Below are 17,709 nucleotides of genomic sequence, written 5' to 3'. Positions count from 1 at the left end.
GGGGAAAAAGAATAGGTTTACACTCTGTGTGGGGCTGCACTAGATGTTGATTGCAATGAATTATTTATACTGAGGAGCAGCAGGGTGCTGGGTTGTGCTGACAGGTTAAGGGTGTCATGCATCTCCCCAAGGGGCCTATTTTAGCATCACTGTATAACGTATATAGTTTCAGCTGAACAATTTAGCCTGTTTTAAACAACTTTAAGCCTCCACTCCGACTGGCTGCTCGGTTATTAAATATACAACACCTGCAACCCTGTAATAGCAGATTTTAATATTAATGCACCAACCAATATCCTAGCTGTTACTGGCTGTTCGTCACTTAGCAACCATGCGGCGCGGAGGACCTATACTCTTTTTGGCGGAGGGATACATAATCAAACCTGGGTTTATTTACCATTAAAAGTCGCTGCAATCTAGTGCCACGCTTTATGAAATATAATCCCTCACTGAGCGTTTATTACACTGCTTCTTTCACGCATACAAGCAGTAACCCTCCGCTATTGTGCCGTACAACGCCCCTAATCTGCTCTCACTGCTGTAAATTGCTTGAAAAGGATTATATCGTTTTTAAACTCCCCTCGCGCAATATAAAGACGACTACATGTCAATGGGTGTATCTATGAACCGTGTCACGCCGCTATGACCGCTGTGTAAACCGGGATAAGGGTCGTGTCGGTTAGAAAGGAGCATGCTGTACTCTCTTGTTTGCCGGTAGGCCGCAGGATTTCAGCACCCCCCATCTCCTGGACAGCTCCGTCCAATCAGACGCGGCCATTCGAAGCGCGTCATCCTTCCTCATCCTTCCTCATCCTCCCTCCATCACTGAGGCATGGCGGAGGACATCACAGATGAAAATGCTGACTTTTACAACCGGCTTCTTGGCAAAACCGGCATGTTCAGTGTGAATAAAAGCACAGGAGGTGGATGTTTGTTCGAGTCTCGTTTGGGTGGAAACACACCCTGAGGTGGTGAAACACACACTGTTCACTAATAGGGCTTTTTGATAATGACGTGTCTCCGGTGTCTACGCACAATGTCACACGACCTTAGCAGCTGGCCGGCCTCAAATGCACGCACGCACGTTTGTATCTCATTTGGCTTATAATAAGAATAAACCTTTATTCAGTGGTTGCATGTCAAACGTGAAACACACACTTATAAACGTAAATTAAATCTGCAGAATGACCCACATGCATTCAGACGCATGGCCACCTCATAGCACCTGATTAAAGGTAAAGCCAACATGGGAGCATCCCTCCATCATTGCTTTAATATCTCTGGACATTGAAGCACTGTGGTTGAAGCTACAGCCTGCTGGAACTGAGACACGTTTGCATTGAGCCTGGGTTTGTACACGTGTAGTCTGGGAAGAATAGGAAATGTCACTGTGCAAGCAAAGCGCAATCTGCAGCATCAAAGTATGATTAAACCCTCGACGAGGCAGCCTCTGCAGAAAGAGTAGAAACACCACAGCCCCTGATGAATGAAAAAGCCGGCAGCGGATGACACACAATGCGCCTCAGCCCCTGCGAGACAGGTGCATCGCCTCTCACAGCCCCAGCCCTGCCATGCTAAAACATCATACCAAAAAAAATGAATTAAAAAATACGATCAGATATTCAAAACTCACCTAATATAATCCAGAGCGACCCAGAGACCAGAACGAATGCGAGCATGTCTTTCTCATTGAGTCAGCTGTCCCAGCGCAGGAGCGGCTCAAAACTGCAGCATCGACTGCAGCAAGTCGCCGACAATCTGGGAGATTAAGGAGGAGGGGAGGGGGGGCGACAATATATCTGAAGCAGACCACAGCGGGGGAGCTGAGCAGGAGATGGCGATGTCCAGTGGGTTTTTTTTTTAATGTGAAGAAACAAACACAGACCCCGGCCTATTGAAGCATCCTTCCTGCTGCTGGATTTTCCATCTTCACCTAGTTGGCTGCTGCGCAATGGCAGACACCCCTGCTGCTGAAATGAAAGAGCTTAGTGGGTCGGACGGAAGATGCCATCGACGCCAAGGTTACTGGGGATGAAATGTCTATTTTGGATGCACACCTTTAAAACAAGTCATTTAATTCCTATATTTGTTGCAAAATAGGTGCAATTGTGTAGCATCATTCCTGAACGCTACATGAATTTGGGTATTTAAACGCTTGTTTTTAAAATCATAAAATGACTAAATATGCTTGTTGGGTATTTTCCTATGTATCTCAACGCTATAAACAGTGTTTGATATTAAAATAAGCTGTGCTGATGTTGTTTCTGGTACATCACACCATGCAGCCTCCACGTCCCTGCAGCTGAGCGCAGATTTGACACGGAGTAACTTTGCATCAGGGTCACGTGGTACAATAAGACACTCCCAATGAACTGGAGTAACCTTGAGAAGGGCTGACAAAGTGGAGTGGCAGTAGGGATGAGACATGGAGAGGACAAAAAAAGGCAGAACGACATCGAATTTTAAATAATATAATTTACAAATAATACATTTGTGCTTTGGTGTGATCGCTGCTTGGCACGCTGGCACTTGAGTGGTTACATGTGAAGTGATAACATTTTTCATCCTGTTATCTCACGCACCTTCACACTAGTATGCTTCACAAATTATTTGAACTTTGCCAGGCTGCTCTGACCTTTAAAACATTTGTTAAGTAAACACATTTTCATCCAGTAACTATCTGAAAAAGAAAAAAAAACCCACATTGCATTGTAAATATTCCGAATACCTTTAAAGTTCATGACCCATTTTGAGTGCAACAGGCAGATTTACTTGAAAATTCATTATATAAAGCATGTAATAAATCATATCTCTCTATTTTGTGTCCCAGCTATTGATTCACCGACTCAGTCTGAGTTTATTTGACATAATACTCCTTTACAAGTGTCTCCAGTGGTGCCCCACATGCTCACTGTCTTATTGTGCTGCTGTCATGTGACTGACCTTATTAAATGGGTCACTCATCAGGACCTGTAATCTGTCACTTGCATCGGTGCCACCCGCCACCTTCCTGTTCTTCTGTCTCTTCTCTGATCCCGCTGCAGAGAAAACACACAAGACAGAGAGCAAAGAATGAGGCGGTGTACTGAGACAAATAGTCGAGCCGGTTATTGATGAAGGAGGAGGGAAACGGATTCTCAATGTAGTTTTAATTAGCTAGCAGTACTCCAGGAGAGTGATGCGGTTTAAGCAAGGACACTGACTACTAAATTTACTTACTTTCCAAGAGAAAAAACCTGCTCAGTGTGTAAAATATAACTCTAAAATTCATAAATGTTATCATATTGCCACAGATATGGAAGGTTAAGATTAAGATCAAGTGTCAGATGGGATTGAGAACAGAAATTAAGTGACCCGTCTCTGACAGGATGGTAATAAATTGGTCAGTCTTTATGTTTCAAGGCCATGTTTTCCATAAAACATGACTTATAGTCCTTGTCGAGTAAAATTCTTACATCTTATGGGCGATTACAGTTATTAGGATTCATCCTCTGGGAGCAATATGTCCTTACAAACTCTCACATCAGTCCATTAAACAGCTGTTGAGATGTTTCAGTCTGGATAAAAGTGGTGGACCGACCGACAGAAAGACAGTCGGCATGACTTTAACCTTCCACTACAGTAGCATGGCTAAAGAATAACCAAGACTGGAGAGAAGTGTCACAAAGCCAAGGAAATCTACGCAAATAAATGAATGAGTGGGTTAGTATGAGGTCATTTAAGACACTTTAACCCATTTACAGGTTTTATTTATTTGCTTGGAACAATATAATGTTTGTATGACGATAAAAGAATGGTAATTTATACACTGTACAACAACGTATCTGTCCGCCTCTGGTTGCTTTATCTCACCACATACTTTACAGCAGTAAAGATAAGAAACAGCCATCAGAAGTATGACATCAACTTGACCCAGTGACCCTCTGAACATATTTTACTGCCTTCTCCTTGTCTCTGCTTCTGTTTCAACACAGGGTTTAATCAGTAACCATGTTGTCATGCAGAGTCCCAAATCAGTGAGCTAACTTACAGGTGCAGTCAGTGACTCTAATACAATACACCTTTTATCAAATTCAGCAATTATTATCAGTTCTGTAGTGTTCATACACAGCCCTGGCCTCAAGCTAACATGAGCCGTTCGTGCTTGTGCACAGGACAGGGGAAAGGCCATGGATGTATAAACGGGCGGGAGTGGGAGTGAGAGAGATGGTAAATCAGGCACATGCAATCTTTGTCCTGAATAGCTAACTCTGTTTTGAATTCCTTGTAATGCCCCATTTAAATGAGATACATTTACATAATGTGATCTTAGTTTAATTTAGGGCTACTGCACAAAACTGGATGAGCAGTCTGTTTCATTACTGGGGGGAATTACATGGAGTAACCTCTCAGACCTATGCCTAATTTATACCTCTGTGGAAAAGCTTCCGCAGAGATGCCCCATGCACCTCCCCAAAAATGTAACTACGCAGCAGGCACCGCAGAAGCCGCAGACGCCACTGACACCGCAGAAGTTTGATTGGACATCAGAGGCGTGAGGTGGGTTGTCTGCCGGTTCTGGTCCCAACATGCATGTGTGAAATTACATGCTACATGCAACCTGCTGCTGTACTTTGTATGAGGTTACACAGCGTTGAGGACAGCAGAAGGGGGGATAGGTGGTATATAAAAGCAGAGATTAATACCAAACTGTGAAAGTGGGGAGATAAAAACAGGTGGAGGAACAAGACAGACACTCAAGCTGGGGGGACTCTTTCTCGTACTTTCCTTGCTTCCTCCAAATAATGGAATCTTTTTTAACCATGTTTTTAATTATGTTTTTCTTGGCTTCCCATTGTAGTCTCCTAACCTCTCTCGTTTTGTTGTATTCTGTCATAAAACAGCAAACATTTATCCAAATAAAGATAACTTCCATCGTCATTCTAATTTAAGGTATTACAACTTGCAACATTTCAAATCCAACAATCACACTGAAACCTTGCTGACTGAGAGAAAAGTGGAAAAGGAAATTGAGATGACAGTTTAAGACAGATGACATATATTTGAGATGACAAGAAAGAACTGTACTTAAAAGGATAGTTCAGATTTTTTGAAGTGCAGGTTGTACAACCTACTTATCTATAGTCAGTGTATTACCTACAGTAGATGACAGTCAGTGTGCCCCCAGTTTGGAGAAACAGATAGGAGAACACACTGCTGTGGACAGGAGCAGCAGCAAAACAGCTACTCGCCAGCTAAAAAAAAGACCTACTCAAACAAATCAATGCGAGTATGGGTACGCCATATTCAAATGTTTTCACTGGCTTACCTTTTCTGTCAGACAGCCCTTTCAGATCAGTAACTGACTAACTACATCCAGCTCTGCCTTTTCAAACACGAGAGCTGCTGGTCTACCACTGTCTCAGTTAGATATCGTGTAACTTAAATGGTTAGCTTGGATTCACCAAAGTCACACAATGACACCAACCAATTAACTGATCGAAGCAGCAGCAGACCTGCTGCAAAATTTGTGTTTTTGTCAAAGAAGTGTGGTGGCTTTGAAGAGAGAGTTATAATGGCTTCAGGTCCCAGTCAGAAAGGGCTGTGTGATGGCAAGGTAAAGCAGTAAAAATATTCTAAATGTAGCATACAGTACACTTAAACTGATATCTTTTTTTTTTGGTGGGCCTTTTGTAAGGTAACATTTTGCGTTACCCCCATAGAAGTGCATTGCATAGCTCTGCTTCTACAAACTGGGAGTGTGCCGACAGCCATCTTACACTGAGCATGAGTAAGTACCTCATACAGCCCCGCTTAAAAAAATCTGAACTATCCCTGTAAACACAATTTTGTGGTACTTGTAATTTACTTGAGTATAATCATTTTATGCTACTTCATACTTCTACTCCAAGAAAATCAGATTTAAATCTTAGATTAAACACACAAGACAAATATTAAATATTAAATATTAAATATAAAGCATTGATGAAGCAGCAACCTTTTTGGCTTGTGACCTCTTACTAAAGAGCCTCAAAGCAGGGTCTTGTTTGGGCTTCTTGTCACATCTTAGAAGTCTTCATGTTGTCGGTTCCACTGCATGTGATTTTCTTTCTAAATTTCTGAGATTTTATTTAAATCACAGTTTTTTTTATTGTAAAGAGGTCAAAGCCTCCAGTATTTCACAAAATAAAAAGATTAAAGTCTGAAAAAGGAATTTAATCTTAAGTTAATTTAGATTATAAAACTTATGTATTTTTATATAAGTGTAATTTTGAATGCAAAATATTTATTTTGATGTGGTTTTGGTAGTATTCCCAACACTACCTATTACTTGCTAATGGTTACTTATGAAAATTTCAACTCAAACAGCAACATCTCAGACAAAACCAGTCTGCTCGTGATGATCTCACAAAGCATGGTACATGATGTCACTGTGCTGGGGGATTCACAAACAGTACACATATTGAACTGATGGGGGTGCTAGACTTTAAACATCAGCAGGCCGGTTTGGGTCAAACCTGCAGAGATGATGTGATTTGCTTCTGAGTGGCCTGAGGGATGTTAGTGTCTTTTATGAAAGTTCACATTAACTCATGTCATATACTGCAGAAACTATTTAAATATTATATTTTCAGCACTTTTTTCACCTCCTTGATTTACATCTGCTTCACCTTGCCTTTCTCTTCCTTCACCTAAATCCTCCCTCTTTTTTCCACCTTTCTTTTTCTCCCTCCCTCTCTCCACCTGAGTCACAAACTATGGAATGTGAAATTATGGGACCTAAAAGCCTTGATACTGGAGAAGTCTGATTCCTCTATCTCATTTGATGACATTTTGTCCTTTATACCAGTAATACTTTATTTTATGAGGTCCAAAACTTCCAATTAGTTTCCTGGAAATAACTGTGTTTTGAGTTATGTAGCAACTACTAATCATAGAGGAAAATAAAGACAGTGTTCATTTAATACAAGTTTCTTCCTATATTCCCTTGGTGCTTTGGCAGGTAAGTCTAAGGGGTCTAATGTGGCAAATATTTCATAAGTGAGGAAAAAACAGAGGGTGAAAACAACCACTGAGGCTGGAGAGAAATAGAAATGTCAACCAAATATAATTCAACAACAAAAGAAAATAATAATTAAAAAAACCTGTGGGGTTTGATTTAAAAACATACACACAAAACAACCTCAGCCATTAGGAGGTGATGGAAAGGCTGCAAGGCCTGCATCCAAAAATAGAAACACGTTAAATCAAACTGACACTATTGTGCTACATTGCCACATGGATGGATTACTGAATGGGCGTACGGAGCACAGGCCCATGGGGCCACCTGCAAAATGCCACTTACATGAACACTTACCGACCAGGAGGAGACGCAAAAAGACAACGAAGAGATGCAGAGGAACTGCAAAGAGACACAAAATGACTCCAGGGAGACACAAAACAACCAAAAAGAGACAGAGAATGATTACAAGAAGGCACAAAATGACTACAAGAAGGCACAAATGACTACAGGGAGACACAAATGACTACAGGGAGACACAAAACAAGCAAAAAGAGACACAAAACAACCAGAAAGAGACACAAAACCAACAAAAAGAGAAACAAAATGATTACGAGGAGACACAAAACATCCAAAAAGAGATACAAAATGACTACAAGGAGACACAAAACATCCAAAAAGAGATACAAAATGACTACAAGGAGACACAAAACATCCAAAAAGAGACAAAAAATGAACAAAAAGAGATACAAAATGACTACGAGGAGACACAGAACAACCAAAAAAGGACACAAAACGACACAAGGAGACACAAAACATCCAAATAGTGACACAAAATGACTACAGGAAGACAAGAATAACTACAAGGAGACACAAATGACTACAGTGAGACACAAAACAAGCAAAAAGAGACAGAGAATGATTACAAGAAGGCACAAAATGACTACAAGGAGACACAAATGACTACAGGGAGACACAAAACAAGCAAACAGAGACACAAAATGAACAAAAAGAGATACAAAATGACTACAAGGAGACACAAAACAACCAAAAAGAGACACAAAATGAACAAAAAGAGATACAAAGTGACTACGAGGAGACACAGAACAACCAAAAAAGGACCCAAAATGACACAAGGAGACACAAAACATCCAAATAGTGACACAAAATGACTACAGGAAGACAAGAATGACTACAAGGAGACACAAATGACTACAGTGAGACACAAAACAAGCAAAAAGAGACAGAATGATTACAAGAAGGCACAAAATGACTACAAGGAGACACAAATGACTACAGGGAGACACAAAACAAGCAAAAAGAGACATAAAACAACCAAAAAGAGACACAAAACAACCAAAAAGAGGAACAAAAGGTTTGTGAGGAGACACAAAACAAGCAAAAAGAGACAGAGAATGATTACAAGAAGGCACAAAATGACTACAAGGAGACACAAATGACTACAGGGAGACACAAATGACTACAAGAAGACACAAATGACTACAGGGAGACACAAATGACTACAAGGAGACACAAATGACTACAGTGAGACACAAAACAAGCAAACAGAGACACAAAACAACCATAAACAGACACAAAACCAACAAAAAGAGAAACAAAATGTTTGCGAGGAGACACAAAACAAGCAAAAAGAGACAGAGAATGATTACAAGAAGGCACAAAATGACTACAAGGAGACACAAATGACTATAAGGAGACACAAAACAAGCAAACAGAGACACAAAACAACCACAGAAAACACAGAATAACTACACAGAGACACAATTAACAAAAAGGTACGAAACAACCATAAAGAGACACAAAATGACTACAGGAAGACAAGAATGACTACAAGGAGACATAAAGCAACCAGAAAGAGACACAAAACAACCAGAAAGAGACACAAAACCAACAAAAAGAGAAACAAAAGGTTTACGAGGAGACACAAAACAAGCAAAAAGAGACAGAGAATGATTACAAGAAGGCACAAAATGACTACAAGGAGACACAAATGACTACAAGGAGACACAAAACAAGCAAACAGAGACACAAAACAACCACAGAAAACACAGAATAACTACACAGAGACACAATTAACAAAAAGGTACGAAACAACCATAAAGAGACACAAAATGACTACAGGAAGACAAGAATGACTACAAGGAGACATAAAGCAACCAGAAAGAGGCACAAAACCAACAAAAAGAGAAACAAAATGATTACAAGGAGACACAAATCATCCAAAAAGACACAACATTACTACAAGGAGACACAAATCATCCAAAAAGACACAACATTACTACAAGGAGACACAAAACAACCAAAAAGAGACACAAAATGACTACAAGAAGACATAAAACAACAAAAAAGACAAAACAACCAAAAAGAGACACAAAATGACTACAAGAAGACATAAAACAACAAAAAAGACAAAAAAACAAAAAGAGACACAAAATAACTACAAGGAGACACAAAAGAAGAAAAAAGGGACACAAAATGACTAAACATGAATGAACAAAAAGAACAAACACTAAATGAACAAAAAGAGGCACAAAATAACTACGAAGGGAAGCAAAATGATCTAAAGGACACAAAACGATCATTAGGTCTGGGGGGGAGATTGGACTCTCAACACAAAATGCTCAACACAAAACAACCAAAAAGACACACAATGACACACACACATGTCTGTGTGTGTTTCCAGTCCTGTGTAGGAGAGGTGGTGAAGCCTGTCTGTGAACATAACTGTGCCCAGAGGACCAATGTCTCATAATCCACTCATTCATAACTATTGTTATAAATGAGCAACACAAATGCGTCATGATTCAAGAGAAAAAAGACAAAATCAGATCCATCAGGTTCAGATATTATATTTAGATATTCTAGCCCGCTGTATATGCCCTCCCACTCCCTCACCCTGCATGAGGTCACAGTGTAATTGCAAGCTAACTAACGAAGGCTTTGACTTGATCCAGTGTCAGTGAGCTTTTAAAGCAGATGGTCCAGGGGAAGATTGGATGCTCAAGCTGCTTGTCTCATCTCAAAGCCTCAAATTACTGTCTTATCCATGCAGGTGGCCTAAATAATCAGAATCACTACCATAAAGGTGCAATAAAACGTTCAGGACTTTGTCACTGTGGGTGTGAAAACACCTTAAATGCAGTTAATCAAAGGACAATACAAAACACACAATCACTGGTTTAAGGCTAATGTGGCCTAATAATCCCAGGATTATGGGAAATGGTGAGCAGGCCGGTGTCATTGTATTTCTAGATGATGGCGTGCTGACAATTTCTGTTTGGAAGGGGGCCAAAAACCAGCATAAAATCAGCTCTTTAGCAGGACAAGAGATCAAGTCAAGCCATCTTCATTTGTTCTGTCCTTTGAGTGAGGCACTAACAGCCTGTTACACACTGACAAGAAGTTAAATGCTGGGTATCGATTACATATTTCTGTTACAGTAGTTTGCTTACAGTTTTAAATTTGCTGATAGAAATGACAATGGACAAACCAAAAACAAATAAATTTAGTTACTGGATATTGTTCGACTTGCATTTCAAATATATTAATAAAAATAACAGATGTGTGTTTGAATCAATTGCATGTTACCACTGGAAAGCTCTAACTGTTACAGTATACAGTGGCTCCCAAACTTTGTTTATCTGCCATGTGCCAAATTGTTTTGTTTGCACATTTTACAGATGTGGAAGGCTAAAATTATTCACTACTTTGCAGGGGAACATGAATTATTAGAGAAAAGTCAGCAGAAATATTGAGTGTTTTCTTTTTCTCCTCTTTGATTAATCACCATGTGACCCGTCAGACTTATCCTGCAGCCAGTTTGGAGACGCCTGTATGCAGGTTTGGTGCCACAACTTTAGACTATTGCTCAAAAAATTAATGCTTTTTTAAAATAAATAAATTCTAGTGACTGAACTGAAAATACAACACATGATAACCTGAGAATAAACACCTCACAGTTGCATGTACTGAGTCAGTAATCACAGTGAATTCCTCCGGGCTAATTCACGTGTCTCTCTGTGCTGCCATAATTCATCAACAGGGAGCTGACAACAATAATCGGTGGGAAAATGGGGATGATATTCCCCCACGAATCCAGATTTGTGCTTTCATTGGGAAAACCCACAGGCTCAGTGCCGGTGAAAACTCCGCAGGAAAACTCCCTACTACTCCTCTACAGGCGCGGGCGCGCGGCCGAGCCTGTTTGTGGCACGTACCACGCCGGCGCGAGCGCGCAAACACAGCACGCGGGAAGCCCCTAGATGGCCAGCGCTGGTAGCAGCGATACCAGTGGTGTGGGGGTTCCCATATGCACATGGAGCGTGAGAGCTGTGTGTGCATCGATACTGGTGTATAACATGTGTGTTTATTAGGTGCAAACTGTGAGGGGATCAAGCACCTGGATTTAAAACAATAACATATACATGTGATGTCATGTCTCTCACCCAGCTGCAGTCTTGTGCACGCATTGGTTTATTTTTAAACATTTCATGAAGCCTGGGTGAATTATTATAACACTTACTGTCTGTGCCATGGTCTGTGCCTACACAGCTGCTGCTCTAACTGCTACTTCCGCGTGTTATTACTGCTTCTGTCCCCACACTGTGTCATCATCGCGCCAGATCATCACAAGACATGCCTGTGCTACACTGCCCCCTCTGGTGACTGAAATTACTACACCATTTCTTGTAAATGCCTTACTTCTCTGCTGAGGAGCTGTTTATACTAAAGGGCTGGTCCCATGCACATGTTTGTCATGCCTGGCTTGGATGCGCGCGCGCGCGCGCGGGCGCGTGTGTGTCTTTGTGCTGGTGGCTTGATATTTGTGATAATTTCCATGCATATTCTTATTTCAATAAAATACACTTTGCAGAATCTCTTCAGACTGATATTACAGATTCTGTGACTACTACTGCTACTAATACTAAAAAGAATATCATTATTATTATAATCAACAACAACAACAACAACAATAATAATAATAATAATAATAGGTACTACACTAAAACATATTCTTCTTACTCTTCTTCTTCTTATTAGTTGCAACTATGTGCGATAGCCTTTATGACACATTAATATATAATAATAAACAACAGCCTGTCATACTCTATATTATGTCATCCTTAGATTTAAAATCAATGTGTGACAGCACTTGCAAATACTAAAACTTTTGCAATAAGCAGCAGAGTTGAAAAGTCTGCAAAAACTGTTCAAACCTAAATATAAAGAAAAACAAACATGAGAGTGACAGATGTGTTGGCTCATTCAAAGTGTGTGTGTGTGTGTGTGTGTGGGTGGGTGGGTGTGTGTTGGTCCGGTCTACGTGCTGCGATCCTCTGCAGTCAACTCTTGTTGTTACAAACTTCCGTCTTGCATTTAACAGCGTGATTTCTCGGAAACTGCTCTGCTGCCGCTGAATGGGTCTGTGAGTTGCGCATGCGCCTGCACGCTGCAAAAAATGTCCACCCCAGTTTAACTTCATTTCTATTTGTGTCTTCAAACCACTTTTTTGGGAGGAGTAGACGTGGTGTATTGCATGCATGAAGTTGCAACGCTATAAACATGCCAAGTGATACAAAGAAAAGTGTTCAACTGCTCAATGAAAACTGAATTTTTAGTTGACATGGTTTTTAAAAAAAGTGGGGTGGGTATTTTTTACAGTGTGCAGCACGTCTCCCAGCCGGGGGAAAACCCTGCTATCACTAACCTATAAAACAGCGCTGGTCTTATACTGGCTCACAGAACCCGCTTCTGATCAAGACAGGTCGACAAGTGGATAACACAAAGACCAGGAGAAGCTTCTCTGGAGCAAACCCTGACCTATCGGACTATTCTTGTGCATTTTTCCTCTTACGGATCATAGAACAAGCAAAGTCTGTAAGTGATTTGAAATTCATTCATCACTTCTACTTGCATTGAAATGACTTTGAGTTTAACCTTTTGCTGTTTTTAACAATAAATACTGTAAATCTGGAATACTTATACAGGAATATTAAGTTGTTTGTAGCCTCTGACATCCTTAAATGACAAATGTTGTGATGCGTTTACATTTTGCGGATGGGAAAAATTTGCGTTGTTTTTGCGCACCATGCATTCAGACGGACTGTTGTTTATTTATCGACAGGAGTTAACTGAACAGAGATTAAGTGACTTTTTTTTAACCTGTGTGTATGGTATGCATGCAGCAGTGCAGGAGGAGGTGTGTGGTCTCCCCGCGCAAAGCGGGTCTTTGAGCACACGTCTCCAAATGCCCACAGATTGGATAAGATCAAATGCAAGATCCCCCCCCCGCCCACAGAAAGAAAAAAAAAATAAGTCCGCGTGTATTTGAATGCCTTCGTGAATGCAAAAGCCACTTAAGTCCAACCAGGTTGGGTCTACTGTGACCTTCATAAGTAGCGCTCACTCCTACGATGTGAACGCCCCCCTGTTCGCCCTGGCCGTGAACCCTCCCCTTGCGCGGCCAGCAGGCAGCGATAAATCTACCGTGAGACAGATGCGGGAGTGGATTCATATCAAACACTGCATTTCTCTTCCATCTTATGACTCCTTCCCTCTGTTGCTGTATATTTTAGGCAAACATGCCCGTGTCAAGGATGAGGATGAGGCCATGGCTGGAGCAGCAGATCGAGTCAAAGGCAGTCTCGGGTCTGAATTGGGTGGACAAGGTGAGACAATTTCCTCCTTAGACAAACTGGATTGGTTTAACGGCATTTGCTGAGAGTGTGTAGTCGGCATATTAAAAAATGAGAACAGAAACAGACTGAAATGTATTTGTTGTAGGGCGCGGGTGTCACCTTTATTGATAAGGGAAGTGATCTGCAAGGCTGCACGTGTCTTTATTTGATGTTTGTTCCCTTGCTGACCACGCAATATTTGCATGCTACTCTTAGAGTTGTTTGTTTGAAGCACCGTTGGGATGGATTTTGGTGCTGAACAGATGAAAATAAATTGCTATAGTAGAGTCTTTATGAAAAGGAAAACATCTGGCAGCCTTTTACAACAAACACCTTTTGGCATTACAAGCATGTGAAAAAAGAAGTTAAGAGTTGGCTGTAACCCAAGTTGGGTCTCTAACTCACAGATGTTACAGCACTACTTTATCTGTGAGAGGGAGATGGCCAAACACCTCGAAGAGAAATTACGAATCTTAATCTTATGTGACCAACCGTGGTTCAGTCTTTAAATAAAGACTAAAACTTGTTTGGGGTGTGTTCTTTCCTTCTGTGGCTGCTGCGACTGTGCTATGCAAATAAGATTTTTACATAATTTAAGGCCACACAGTAGAAAACTGCTAACAGTAGCCCACAAGTTGGATGCTTCGTTTGAATGGCAGCCTCTTGCAAAATTTGAAAGTATGCACTCATATTTGTGTTTATTCTACATTGAACCTTCGTTCCAACTTAGCATTTCCTTTTGTATTTTCCAGGAAAAGACGATGTTCTCAATCCCCTGGAAGCATGCGGCTCGCCACGGCTGGGAGCTGGACAAGGATGCAAGTCTGTTCAAGCAGTGGGCCATCCACACAGGTGAGCAAGCATGAATATGCACACAAACTTTGCAGACTATGCAGAAAATTCTTCTACTTTTTTTGTGAACGAAAGAAGGTATAAAGCTAATTGTGCATTTTGCAGGAAAATACGTGGAAGGTCAGGCCTGCGACCCAAAGACATGGAAAGCCAACTTCCGCTGTGCAATGAACTCACTGCCTGACATCGAGGAGGTGAAAGACAGGAGCGTTAACAAAGGCCACCAAGCTGTGCGCGTCTTCAGGATGCTGCCTGCCAGCCCAAAATCTAGAGGTGAGACAACTGACAGGAAGCGAGCAAGCAAATATGTATTAACACTGGTGTGCAGCGGCTGCTGATCTTTTTTTTTCTTCATCAGACGATGAGCTGTTTGAGTGACCCAAATGTTTTTTTCTCATCTGCACAGATAAACGAAGCAAAGCAAAGGAGCCAAAGACAAGGAAGAAGGTAAATACTGCAGATAGCTAATGACCATAATGATATTGGTGCAATAGCTCAACATACAGCTGCAGATGTCTGGCTCCTAAATCTCACGGATTGTGACCTTATCCTTCTCTGCAGAGCTCAATGATCAAGGTGGAGGAAGACACAGACTGCAGCGAAGCTCAGTCTCCCATGGACGAGTCAATGCCAGAGGACACTTTCTCCACTCAGGAGAACACAGTCGACAGCACAGTGCACACAGAGCAGCAAGGTGAGGAAGAAAATACGGATAGTTCAAGAATCAACTTGAGCAGTAATTTTATTTCATTTAATTTAAGGTCACAGTGTGTTAGGAATAAATTTGCCACTAGAAGCTGGAGCATCAGTGTATTAAATGCTCTTGTTTGTCTTTGCAGATTTCACATATGTGTCTACGTCTGAAGTTCCTGATTGGTCTTTGTCAGTTGAGATCGCCCCTGAGAACTTTCCAACCAACTTCTGCCACAGATTCGAAGTTTCACCTGAGCACAGCACTGGTAAGACAACACTACATATGGTATACTTGCTAAGAAATCGTTTAGTAATTCAAACAAATAGATTGACATCACAGTGCTGTACTCACGATCCCTTCTTTTTCTCTTCCTCTCCCTTCGCTGCGGCCTTCCAGATTTTGACTATACCGACGACATTGTCCAGGTAAGCATTGCCTCTGGCTCCCACTCTTATCTGCATGCATTTTTCATTGACAGGAATACCCATGTTTGTCTTATTCTGCCTGTTTGGCATGTGTATTAATAGCCCCCAACAATAATATAAGACTGTTTGGTGTGGGGAAAGTGGCTCAGAATATTATAGCCATACTCAGTCCAGTGTTGTTCTTTCAGATTTGCCAGCAACTGGAGAAAGAAACAAACTGGATGTCAAGCAGTTTAGACGGCAAGGGGTTCCTGAGCAATGAAGCATGCACCAGTCCAGGGAGCCAGTGGAGTGAATCAGCATCTTCAGGTAAATGTTACAAGTTGATGGGTCAGATGGACAACTGCCTCTAAATCCATCTGCGACATTTGTGCCCTTCAGAAAAAATCTAGATATAAATGTGTGTTTCTGCAAGGGGTTGTTCAGGTGAAACACACTTAGTTAGTATTTCTCAAACATAATTGAACACTTTATTCCAAAATGCAAATTTAGTGAAGTCAAGTAAAGTGACAAATTAAAGGGGGGCTCTGATGATATAGCATTGCACACATGAGCAATAGGTTAACAAAATTAGGGTCAAATTTGAGATAACCTGACTTTTAAGGATCAAAAATGCTGCATCCTACATTTCCCACAATTCAGCGTAATAGCTTTGCATTAGACTACAGACCACAGGCCAAATTTATAACACTTGAATGTCACTTTTTGAAATACCTAGTGTTTAATAATTTAAGATATGTTCTTCGCCATCCTGACCTTTGTTTTTCCGTGTTTGTCTTACAGTTGAAGAACTAGACGACATTCCTGAGTACATAACTTTGGGCACAGGCATCACAAATCCCACAGATGACCTCTGGAACAGCTTTTGTCAGCAGATGCCCTTGCTCTGAGATCTTCAGGCTCAGACAGTGCTCTGACAATTTGGACTTGTTTAAAATCACATCCTGCCCCCCAGCCTCCCTTTTTGAGCCCTCCTCGCAGTTAACTCAACACCATCATCATCATCATCCCTCCAGTCCGTGATGAGCTGTCTCCACCACACTCTAAGCTAACAACCACTCCCCGTCCTCACCTGTGTGCCGTGACGATCCGTAGCAGTTGAGAGCTTTCCTCATCTCCCTCAACCTCTGTATGAAGCCATGAAGAGAAGATATGAAGTGCACTGATGTGTTAGGAAAACTCACATGCTGTTCATTTTCTATGCTATTGGCTGGTTCAAGGCATTTTGGTGCTCAGCTTTTTTTGTGTTGAGTTGTATTAGCACAGACATTGTGGACTTCTGTGGATACATACAAGGTAGATAATACTCACCTCAAAAATGCAGATTTTCTTATTCATTATGCTCAAATATATCATGTGAAATCTATTTTTTCCGTTATGTAAACAAGTTAACTTCAGTTTAAGGGATGAGGATACGTTTGTCTTAACTTCTGGTTGAAGCTCTACTTCAAAATCTTACAGGTTTTTCGCTCAAGGCAGGTGGAAACAATTTCTGTACATAGTTTTTGTTTGTGTTTGTTGTTGTTTTTATATAAAAAATAAAAAATCTTAATGTGAATGATTATGTGTCTTTATTGTGAAGGGCTGTAAGTTTATGTGCGCAGAGATGAATGACTCTGCTCTGCTGTGGTTAAAATGCACGGCTCTGACCAGAGCCTAATATTGGCACGGATAAGCCTTGCTGGAGGAAGGAAGCGGACCAAAATGAGCCTGAGCAGCCCTGATATGTGAGCGATCCCTGCTCTGACTAACAAATTTCCTTCCAGTGGCAAATTAACTGTCTCATTGGAATATTTTAATATCACTAAGTCCCAAAACAAAGTCTTAAAAAGTTCAGAAATGTATTTTAAACAACACAACAGCTCTTTTTAGTATTTTATTTTTAACCTTATTGCATACAGATCAAACTGGGTTTACAAGTTTGGAGAACAAAATAAAAACATTCTCACTTTAACAAAGTGTGCTGTGAGATAAACTAGTTTTTCCACAAAACACTCGGTGAGGACGTCATGACAGAGAGGAAGAGTTGTCCTGCATCTGGCCTGTTACTGCAATAAATTA

General features: G+C 41.0%; 2 protein-coding genes across 5 annotated transcripts in view; one reads left to right on the top strand and one right to left on the bottom strand.

The window, feature by feature from the left end:
* The window catches only part of acsl6 (acyl-CoA synthetase long chain family member 6), a 51,438-nt gene extending 48,477 nt beyond the window's left edge, over positions 1 to 2,961 (bottom strand). Inside the window, exon 1 of one of the 2 annotated variants that reach the window (XM_078172582.1) lies at positions 2,944 to 2,961. Coding sequence is in view for 1 of the 2 variants with exons in the window: in XM_033649682.2 (XP_033505573.2) it covers positions 1,634 to 1,679 (46 nt within the window). In the remaining variant the exon portion in view is untranslated. Of the gene's footprint in view, positions 1 to 1,633; positions 1,811 to 2,943 lie in introns of those variants that run through there. The other variant, XM_033649682.2, reaches the window with a different exon arrangement.
* Positions 2,962 to 12,719: 9,758 nt separating this feature from the next.
* Positions 12,720 to 17,206, top strand: irf1b (interferon regulatory factor 1b). Of its 3 annotated transcripts, none has more exons than XM_033634994.2 (10): positions 12,720 to 12,877; positions 13,576 to 13,668; positions 14,430 to 14,529; positions 14,635 to 14,802; positions 14,936 to 14,976; positions 15,091 to 15,223; positions 15,369 to 15,488; positions 15,620 to 15,648; positions 15,837 to 15,957; positions 16,432 to 17,206. In XM_033634994.2, exons 2-10 carry the CDS (start codon positions 13,582 to 13,584, stop codon positions 16,536 to 16,538), a joined length of 906 nt encoding a protein of 301 aa, XP_033490885.1. In that variant the 5' UTR covers positions 12,720 to 12,877; positions 13,576 to 13,581; the 3' UTR covers positions 16,539 to 17,206. The 3 variants fall into 3 exon arrangements, with proteins under 3 accessions (XP_033490885.1, XP_078028705.1, XP_078028706.1); XM_078172579.1 differs by having other exon boundaries at positions 12,758 to 12,877; positions 13,784 to 14,529; XM_078172580.1 differs by lacking the exon at positions 15,837 to 15,957 and having other exon boundaries at positions 12,758 to 12,877; positions 13,784 to 14,529.
* The last annotated feature ends 503 nt before the right edge of the window (positions 17,207 to 17,709 follow it).

Source organism: Epinephelus lanceolatus, chromosome 11 (genome assembly GCF_041903045.1).
Source record: "Epinephelus lanceolatus isolate andai-2023 chromosome 11, ASM4190304v1, whole genome shotgun sequence".
Taxonomy (NCBI): Eukaryota; Metazoa; Chordata; class Actinopteri; order Perciformes; family Serranidae; genus Epinephelus; species Epinephelus lanceolatus.
This window is presented reverse-complemented; position numbering and strand designations above follow the sequence as displayed.